Below are 10,165 nucleotides of genomic sequence, written 5' to 3' on the forward strand. Positions count from 1 at the left end.
AACGAAATTACATTACAGCACCAGAGACCTGGGTTCGATCCCAACTACGGGTGCTATCTGTATGGAGTATATACGTTTTCTCCGAGATCTTTGGTTTCTTCCCACACTCCAAAGACGTACAGGTTTGTAGATTAATTGGCTTGTTATAAATGTAAAATTGTCCCTAGTGTGTGTAGGATAGTGTTAGTGTGTGAGGATCGCTGGTCGGTGCGGACTCTGGGCCAACGGGCCTGTTTATGCACTATCTCTAAGCTAAACAAAGAAAATCTACCTTGGGTGCATTTTCTGAAGGAATTATTTCATAATTAGATTGCATGCTCAGGGAGTAATGAAATTGGCAGCAAAGGTAATATATTTTTTAAGCTTAGGCAAGAACAGAAAGCATTGCTGACTTATCCATGCACCAGAAAACGAAGAGAGAACACAGGACTGAATTGACAATATACCAATATCTCCATGTTGCAGTTCATAGCTTGGATCCATAGCTTCTCAAAACAACCCTTTTTTATTTGTTAAGTAAATTCTCATTCCTTACAGAATATTAAGATACAACAATGTCAAATGTAGCTTCCAGATAACAAATTAAAATTTTATTGCAGATTATATTTCTATTAGATTACATATTTGAAATGTATGTAACATACCCATCAGCCACTTAGCTCAGAGTTAAATGTTCCATTTTATTTGACAGATGAGGTGGTTCTGAATATACAAATATTGATTTCTCTAACTTCAAGTAACCCTTGCAATCCCTGTCTGTCCCTCCCCCACCCTAGTCGTCCTGTTGAGTTCCACTTTCTGTATTAACTCATTAGTACTTATCCCACAGCCAACAAGGAACCATTGTGGGCTTCACATTTCATGATTATTGTTCCCTTCTGCATATCTTCCATTAATTTGCTCTAATTATCATCTATATCTCTCTTGTTCCCCTGACTCAGCCTGCAGAAGGGTCTCGACCCAAAACGTCACATATTCCTTTTCTCCAGAGCTGCTGCCTGACCCGCCGAGTTACTCCAGCTTTTTGTGTCTGTATTTGATATGAACTTCAAGGTTGTGCAATGTTTATAAATGATCAGCTGTGATTCTTGGAGAAAAGCACTTCCTAACTCAGATACAGTGCCTGTTTTGGAGGTGCTCAAAGATTTCCCCACCCCCATATTAAATTTAATATTTAGAATTTTTATACACTTTACCTCTGATTTAGCAAGATAGCAACAATAATCAAGTATTTACACATAGGATTTATATTTTATACAATTGTACAATTCAATTGAATACCTACAAATTAAAATCATATCAATAATACAAACACTCCCCAATGAAAATTGGGGACAACAAAGGAGCTTCAAGTAATAATGCAAGTCAAATTTGAGCGATGGGCACAAATATCAAAGATTTAAATTGTTACCCTTTCTCCACAATTTTAAGACATGATATCCAAAATTGAGAGTGTTAAACGCTCAACCACCTATCCATTTTTTTGTGAATTTCAGTTATCTATACAGTTCCACACAGCTTACAATGTACTTAACTTATACAGTAAAGCTTTCACCACATCCACATGTCCCCTTAATATTTGGGTTATTGAAAACAAATTCACTGGAGAGTTTAGATTCAATAAAATCCATCTCAGTTCCAAGCAGGGTTAACTGTGCTTTCTGATCAATGAACACACGTACACCTGTGAAGAAAACAAAAATTGATGAATAGACTGGATGGAAACAAGCTAGATTGTGTTATTTCCTATGTTAGACCAGTCACAAGTTTCACTGAAATTGCACAATAAATTTAAATCAGTTAAAAAAATCAACTGTTAATCAAAAGGTGGCGACTGAATCTCCCAAACTCAAATTTATTTATTACAATTATGTACCCTAATGCAAGGTACCTGTTCCCTCTTAGCAGGCCAAAATGAGGCAAATTAAGTCATAAATCTAACATGTAAAAGTACACTCCTAGCAAACAGAATTTTCAGTTAATTACGTGCAATATTAATCCACAGATTGCTGATATTCCATACCATCCTGATTTACTTCTTCATCAAATTTTCCCTTCTCCGTTGCATAGTCTATCACATATGAGAGTCCACTGCAGCCACGAGTACGGACTCCCACCTTCAAACCAACCTGAAGTACAAGAAACAAAAAAAAACAAAAAAACAAATGTAAATAAATGTATTATTAAGAAACAAAATGGTCTAATGGTATCAAAGCAATAAATACTTACAGAACAATTGTCAAAATGAAATCATAGAATGCAATTTAAAAGTTGCTGATTCTGATGACATTGTATGGTTTTATAAAATTAAGCACAGGAATATCATAAATGTTGATGGTTTATTCTACATTACAAGTTAGAAATATTTGCTGTAGGGTGGACCTATCATGTCCCTTTTTAAACATTTACAATCAAATAAGTACTTCTTGGAATGCCTTAACTCTTATAGTGGAACACATAAACACTGCAACTCTTCATAAATAGCAGGATGACACTGGCTAGATTATTTTTTAAGTAACTTAAAGTGAAGAATAAATATTCGCCAGAAACAATCATTCTCATGAAAAATAAATAATTCTCTTTTGAAAAAGAATGCCACAGAATCATTTGAGCTCAATTGAATAAAGAAGGCACTTCCAAAGTGCAAGACTCTCATAAAAATGGTACAAGAGTAACTTGCAATTTTTGTCCTGAGTCTCTTGGGTGAAATTTGAACCTACAAACTTATGACCTGTTGTTAGCATTACAATTTTAACTTTGACATTGAAAGTGACATTAGTGGAAGTGAACGAAGGTCTTAGTTTATAGTATCTAAGTTTTCCCATTTATCTTTGACAGAAAAAGTGATTTTCACTCCCTGGTTCACACTAGCATCAGCATGCGAGAGAATAAAAGATTGTTGACCAAAGGAAAAAAATCTCAATTTTGCAATGTAATTCAGTAGTAATCAAGAGTCACATTTGCCTGCAATGGAAAATGTAAAGAGAGGCTTCAACCTATAGAGGTTCACACAAAAACATACAACGCCAAGGACTTGCTGATTTTTTACATTTCTTATTCAAATAATAAATAGGTGGCACGGATTAAATTACTCAGCCCAAAAGCAAGAGAAAACTGAATAAACAAAATACTTGTAGGGAGGGGTTGACAAATTGGGAATATGAAGATGGAGTTAAAGGGGAAGCGAATACAGGAGAAATTGCAAAGGACTCTCGAATAAATGGGAAGGGAAGTTCTAGAAGGGATAAGAGAGCAAGGTCAGGGCCAATTGTGACCGGTGTGAGAGGGGAGGTGAATACTGAAGTTAAAGTGTTGTATTTAAATGCGCGAAGTATAAAAAATAAAGTGGATGAGCTTGAGGCTCAGTTAGACATTGGCAAGTATGATGTTGTGTGAATCACTGAGACATGGCTACAAGAGAACCAGGGCTGGGAACTGAATATTCAGGGGTACACAACGTATAGAAAAGACAGACAGGTGGGGAGAGGGGGTGGAGTCGCTCTGTTGGTAAGGAATGATATTCACTCCCTTGCAAGAGGTGACATAGAATCAGGAGATGTAGAATCAGTATGGATAGAAATGAGGAATGACTCTAATGGGAGTCATCTATAGGCCCCCAAACAGTAACCTCGACATATGGTGCAAGTTGAATCAGGAGCTAAAATTGGCATGTCGCAAATGTAATGCTACGGTGGTTATGGGAGATTTCAACATGCAGGTAGACTGGGAAAATCAGGTTGGTAATGGACACCAGGAAAGAGAGTTTGTGGAGTTGGATTCTTGGAACAACTTGTACTGGAGCCTACCATGGAGAAGGCAATTCTGGATTTAGTGTCGTGTAATGAACCTGATCTGATAAGGGGACTCGAGGTAAAAGAGCCATTAGGAGGCAGTGACCACAATATGATAAGTTTTACTCTACAAATTGAGAGGGAGAAGGGAAAATCGGAAGTGTCAGTATTATAGTATAGCAAAGGGGATTACAGAGGCATGAGGCAGGAGCTGGCCAAAATTGACTGGAAGGAGGCCCTAGCAGAGAAGACGGTGGAACAGCAATGGCAGGTATTCCTGGGAATAATGCAGAAGTTGCAGGATCAATTTATCCCAAAGAGGAGGAAAGATTCTAAGGGAAGTAAGAGGCACCCGTGGCTGACAAGGGAAGTCAAGGACAGCATAAAAATAAAAGAGAAGAAGTATAACATAGCAAAGAAGAGTGGGAAGCCAGAGGATTGGGACTCTTTTAAAGAGCAACAGAAGATAACTAAAAATGCAATACGGGGAGAAAAGATGAGGTACGAGGGTAAACTAGCCAATAATATAAAGGAGGATAGTAAAAGCTTTTTTAGGTATGTGAAGAGGAAAAAAATAGTCAAGGCAAATGTGGGTCCCTTGAAGACAGAAGCAGGGGAATTTATTATGGGGAACAAGGAAATGGCAGACGAGTTGAACCGGTACTTTGGATCTGTCTTCACTAAGGAAGATACAAACAATCTCCCAGATGTTCTAGTGGCCAGAGATCCTAGGGTGACGGAGGAATTGGAGGAAATCCACATTAGGCAGGAAAAAGTTTTGGGTAGACTGATGGGACTGAAGGCTGATAAATCCCCAGGGCCTGATGGTCTGCATCCCAGGGTACCTAAAGAGGTGGCTCGAGAAATTGTGGACGCATTGGTGATCATTTTCCAATGTTCTATAGATTCAGGGTCAGTTCCTGTGGATTGGAAGGTAGCTAATGTTATCCCACTTTTTAAGAAAGGAGGGAGAGAGAAAACAGGAAATTATAGAGCAGTTAGTCTGACATCAGTGGTGGGGAAGATGCTAGAGTCAATTATAAAAGACAAAATTGCGGAGCATTTGGATAGTAGTAACAGGATCGTTCCGAGACAGCATGGATTTACGAAGGGGAAATCATGCTTGACTAATCTTCTGGAATTTTTTGAGGATGTAACTAGGAAAATTGACAGGGGAGAGCCGGTGGATGTGGTGTACCTCGACTTTCAGAAAGCCTTCAACAAGGTCCCACATAGGAGATTGGTGGGCAAAATTAGAGCGCATGGTATTGGAGGTAGGGTACTGACATGGATAGAAAATTGGTTGACAGACAGAAAGCAAATAGTGGGGATAAATGGGTCCCTTTCAGAATGGCAGGCAGTGACTAGTGGGGTACCGCAAGGCTTGGTGCTGGGACCGCAGCTATTTACAATATACATCAATGACTTGGATGAAGGGATTAAAAGTACCATTAGCAAATTTGCAGATGATACAAAGCTGGGTGGCAGTGTGAACTGTGAGGAAGATGCTATGAGGTTGCAGGGTGACTTGGACAGGTTGTGTGAGTGGGCGGATGCATGGCAGATGCAGTTTAATGTGGATAAGTGTGAGGTTATCCACTTTGGTGGTAAGAATAAGAAGGCAGATTATTATCTGAATGGTGTCACGTTATGAAAAGGGGACGTACAACGAGATCTGGGTGTCCTAGTGCATCAGTCACTGAAAGGAAGCATGCAGGTACAGCAGGCAATGAAGAAAACCAATGGAATGTTGGCCTTCATAACAAGAGGAGTTGAGTATAGGAGCAAAGAGGTCCTTCTGCAGTTGTATAGGGCCCTAGTGAGACCGCACCTGGAGTACTGTGTGCAGTTTTGGTCTCCAAATTTGAGGAAGGATATTCTTGCTATTGAGGGCGTGCAGCATAGGTTTACTAGGTTAATTCCCGGAATGGCGGGACTGTCATATGTTGAAAGACTGGAGCGGCTAGGCTTGTATACACTGGAATTTAGAAGGATGAGAGGGGATCTTATCGAAACATATAAGATTATTAAGGGGTTGGACACTTTAGAGGCAGGAAACATGTTCCCAATGTTGGGGGAGTCCAGAACCAGGGGCCACAGTTTAAGAATAAGGGGTAGGCCATTTAGAACGGAGATGAGGAAAAGCTTTTTCAGTCAGAAAGTTGTAAATCTGTGGAATTCTCTGCCTCAGAAGGCAGTGGAGGCCAATTCTCTGAATGCATTCAAGAGAGAGCTAGATAGAGCTCTTAAGGATAGCGGAGTCAGGGGGTATGGGAAGAAGGCAGGAACGGGGTACTGATTGAGAATGATCACATTGAATGGTCTAACATGGTCCTGCGAAACAGATTCATTATTGTAACAGGAGGTGCTCTTCCACAGCTGGGCAGTTAAGACTACATGTACCACCAGTCAAGTACCACACCTGACCACTACAATCTCACCCACACATATACACAATCTACTCCTTCACAAAAGGATTTACAGTTAGTTTGTCATTGACATAATGAGGGGGAACAAACTGGACATTTTTCTATTTGGAATGCAAAATCTTATTTGATAAAATTCACTTTTACTTACACATTCTGGTCTCTCTTGCAGAAGATTTTTTATTCTGTTTACAGCCGACAAAGTCTGAAAATGAAAAATAAATGTATGGAGTCAAATGTTTCAGTAAAATATAGATTAGATAATATCAGTGTGGCATAGTGGTAGAGCTGCTGCTTTACAGCACCAAACACCTGGGTTTGATCCTGACTACCGGTGCTGTCTGTGTGGAGTTTGTACGTTCTCCCTGTGACCGTGTCGGTTTTCTCCGCTTTCCTCCACACTCCAAAGAAGTGCAGGTTTGTAGGTTAATTGGCCCTCTGTAAAACTGCCCCTAGCATTTAGGACAGAACTAGTGTACATGTGATCATTGGTCGGCATGGACTCAGTGAGTTGAAGGGCTTGTTCTCACACAGTCTCTCTAAACTAAAATCAAGATAGCATCAGTAAGGTCAGAAGAGACACAAAAAGCTGGAGTAACTCAGCAGGACATACAGCATCTGGAGAGGAGTCTGAAGAAAGATCTTAACCCAAAAAGTCACCCATTCCTCCTCTCCAGAGATGCCGCCTCTCCTGCTGAGTTACTCCAGATTTTTGTGTCTCTCTTTGGTTTAAACCAGCATCTGCAGTTCCTTCTTACACATCAGTAAGGTCAGTATGTATATCTATCCTTATTAGTCCTTAAAGTGGTGGTGGCGATGCTGAGCTACCTTGTTGAATCGCTGCAGTCCGTCTGTCCAGTAAACCTATTCGCACTATGCTCTCAGATTTGGAATTCCAGAATTTTAACGCAGTGACGAAAAAGGAAACATTTTTTCCAAGTCAGGATGATGTACAACTTAGAAGGGAACTTGCAGGCAGAGGTGTTTTCCATCCCACTGTACTTATCTTTCATGTTGGTAGAGGTTAAGGGTTGGGAGGTAACGTCAGAGCAGCTTTGGCAAGCAACTGCAGTGTATTTTATAAATAGTATAGACTGCAGCCTTCAAACTGAAACGTTGACCTTGTTTTCCTCCACACAAACGCAGCCTGATCTGATTATTAACAGCATATTGTATTTTTGCCACTCTAGCAGTAGACAATATCAATAGGTGCAGGAGTAGGCCATTTGGCCCTTCGAGCCAGCACCGCCATTCAATGTGATCATGGCTGATCATTCTCAATCAGTACCCCGTTCCTGCCTTCTCCCCATACCCCCTGACTCCGCTATCCTTAAGAGCTCTATCCAGCTCTCTCTTGAATGCATTCAGAGAATTGGCCTCCACTGCCTTCTGAGGCAGAGAATTCCACAGATTCACAACTCTCTGACTGAAAAAGTTTTTCCTCATCTCCGTTCTAAATGGCCTACCCCTTATTCTTAAACTGTGGCCCCTTGTTCTGGACTGCCCCCAACATTGGGAACATGTTTCCTGCCTCTAACGTGTCCAACCCCTTAATAATCATTTAGCTAAGATGATTTCAGTGTAGCAACATGCAATTACAGATGCTGATTTACCCAAAAAAGACATTTATTCACAAAATGCTGGAGTAACTCAGCCGGTCAGGCAGCATCTCGGGAGAGAAGGAATGGGTGACGTTTCGGGTCGAGACCCTTCTTCAGACTGAAGAAACGTCACCCATTCCTTCTCTCCTGAGATGCTGCCTGACCTGCTGAGTCACTCCAGCATTTTGTGAATAAATACCTTCGATTTGTACCGGCATCTGCAGTTATTTTCTTACACTACCCAAAAAAGACAAGTAGTGCTAGAGTGACTCAGTGGGTCAGGCAGCATCTCTGGAGGTGAACAGGAGACGGAGACGGAGACGTCCCTTCCTCAGATGATTTTTGGTCTACATTCTTCAGTTACATTTTAACAAAATGATTGGCGCTCAGGTGCCGCGTCCCGCCTTACCAGCAGCAGGGCGGCCCGGGTGGGCAGGCGCAGTCTCCGGGCGCTCACCGCCCTGACACTCGCCTTCACGGCCGCCGCCATCTTGTCCTTCCAATAACAACAACACGCCTCCCTCCGACAACAGCCCAACCTCCAACCACATGTCTCTGCTCTGCTCTGCACTGCACTGGCCGAGATGGAAGCCAATCGCACCCAGTGCCCGAGTCCACCACTAACACGGCGGGAGTTTCGATGCGAGCAGTTTAATCTGAGAAAACGTCGGGAATCCAAACATCATCTCAGGTGCAGGCTGCCCCGAGCGCAAATATCGCCTCAGCCAGGTAGTGCCCGAGTCCAAAACATCTCCTCAGGATGGTGGAGATGTGGGGGACCATTGGTGGAGATGTGGGGGACCATTGGTGGAGATGTGGGGGACCATTGGTGGAGATGTGGGGGACCATTGGTGGAGATGTGGGGGACCATTGGTGGAGATGTGGGGGACCATTGGTGGAGATGTGGGGGACCATTGGTGGAGATGTGGGGGACCATTGGTGGAGATGTGGGGGACCATTGGTGGAGATGTGGGGGACCATTGGTGGAGATGTGGGGGAACATTGGTGGAGATGTGGGGGACCATTGGTGGAGATGTGGGGGACCATTGGTGGAGATGTGGGGGACCATTGGTGGAGATGTGGGGGACCATTGGTGGAGATGTGGGGGACCATTGGTGGAGATGTGGGGGACCATTGGTGGAGATGTGGGGGACCATTGGTGGAGATGTGGGGGACCATTGGTGGAGATGTGGGGGACCATTGGTGGAGATGTGGGGGACCATTGGTGGAGATGTGGGGGACCATTGGTGGAGATGTGGGGGACCATTGGTGGAGATGTGGGGGACCATTGGTGGAGATGTGGCGGCCATTGATCTGTGGGCGTACGACTTGACCACCAGTGAAGCGTACCCCCCCGCAATGCTGCAGAAAGGATGGATGGAGACACCAAGAACTGCAGATGCTGGAATCCTGAGATTAATACAAGTCAAGTCAAGTCAATTTTATTTGTATATCACATTTAAAATCAACCCACGTTGACCAAAGTGCTGTACATCAGTTCAGGTACTAAGGACGAACATACAATGGCACACAAACATAACAGCACTTACATAAACAGTACACAGCGGTCCCTCAGAGGGCCTCAAACGCTAGGGAGTAGAAATAGGTTTTGAGCCTGGACTTAAAGGAGTCGATGGAGGGGGCAGTTCTGATGGTGAGAGGGATGCTGGAGTAACTCAGCGGGTTAGGCAGCACCTGAGGCGATGTGTGTAGGAAGCTGCCCGGCCTCAGGTATTGCCAGTTACAACAGCACTTTGTATCTATCTTCGTATAAACCAGCATCAGTAGTTCATTTCTACACACATCACCTTCGATGCTGCCTGGCTCTTGGAGTTACTCCAGCACTTTGTGTTTAGCTCTGGATTCCAGCATCTGCAGTTCCTGATGTCTGCATCCATTCTTTCTACAACATTGCGGGTGTTCACTGGTGGTCAAATCGCATGGCCACATCATAATGATCGTCTGATGTTCTCCCCATATCCCCGTCAACTGGCTCTCCCAGCGGTTTGCAGTTAGGACTTTAGAGCGCCTTAAGGGTGGCACAGCGGTAGAGTTGCTGCCTTGCAGTGCCAGAGACCCGGGTACGATTCTGACAACGGGTGCTGTCTACAGAGAGTTTGCCCCATGACTGCGTGGGTTTTCTATTCCTCTCATCATCTTGTACACTTCTATAAGATCACTCCTCATCCTCCTGCGCTCCGGCAGTCTTAGCCTTCCCAACCTCTTCCTATAGTTCAGGCCCTTGAGTTCTGGCAACATCCTCGTAAATTATATCTGCACTCTTTCCAGCTTTGACAACGCCCAAAACTGAACACAATACTCTAACTGCAGCCTCACCAACATCTTA

At 43.1% G+C, this 10,165-nt stretch overlaps 1 protein-coding gene across 1 annotated transcript; it reads right to left on the bottom strand.

The window, feature by feature from the left end:
* Positions 1 to 50: 50 nt before the first annotated feature.
* On the bottom strand, positions 51 to 8,352 carry LOC144607091 (iron-sulfur cluster assembly 1 homolog, mitochondrial-like). The gene is made up of 4 exons (XM_078423681.1): positions 8,228 to 8,352; positions 6,369 to 6,422; positions 2,024 to 2,129; positions 51 to 1,684 (listed from the first exon to the last, which is right to left on the bottom strand). Exons 1-4 carry the CDS (start codon positions 8,306 to 8,308, stop codon positions 1,536 to 1,538), a joined length of 390 nt encoding a protein of 129 aa, XP_078279807.1. The 5' UTR covers positions 8,309 to 8,352; the 3' UTR covers positions 51 to 1,535.
* Between the last annotated feature and the right edge of the window lie 1,813 nt (positions 8,353 to 10,165).

Source organism: Rhinoraja longicauda, chromosome 28 (genome assembly GCF_053455715.1).
Source record: "Rhinoraja longicauda isolate Sanriku21f chromosome 28, sRhiLon1.1, whole genome shotgun sequence".
Taxonomy (NCBI): domain Eukaryota; kingdom Metazoa; phylum Chordata; class Chondrichthyes; order Rajiformes; family Arhynchobatidae; genus Rhinoraja; species Rhinoraja longicauda.

What these genes read in the sequence shown, in the direction of transcription:
- LOC144607091 (XM_078423681.1), bottom strand. Translation starts at nt 8,308, where the DNA reads ATGGCGGCGGCCGTGAAGGCGAGTGTCAGGGCGGTGAGCGCCCGGAGA. An exon ending in CCCGGGCCGCCCTGCTGCTG is followed by an intron (nt 6,423 to 8,227) that starts GTAAGGCGGGAC and finishes TTTCATTTTCAG; the next exon opens with ACTTTGTCGGCTGTAAACAG. An exon ending in TGAAGAAGTAAATCAGGATG is followed by an intron (nt 1,685 to 2,023) that starts GTATGGAATATC and finishes TTTTCTTCACAG; the next exon opens with GTGTACGTGTGTTCATTGAT.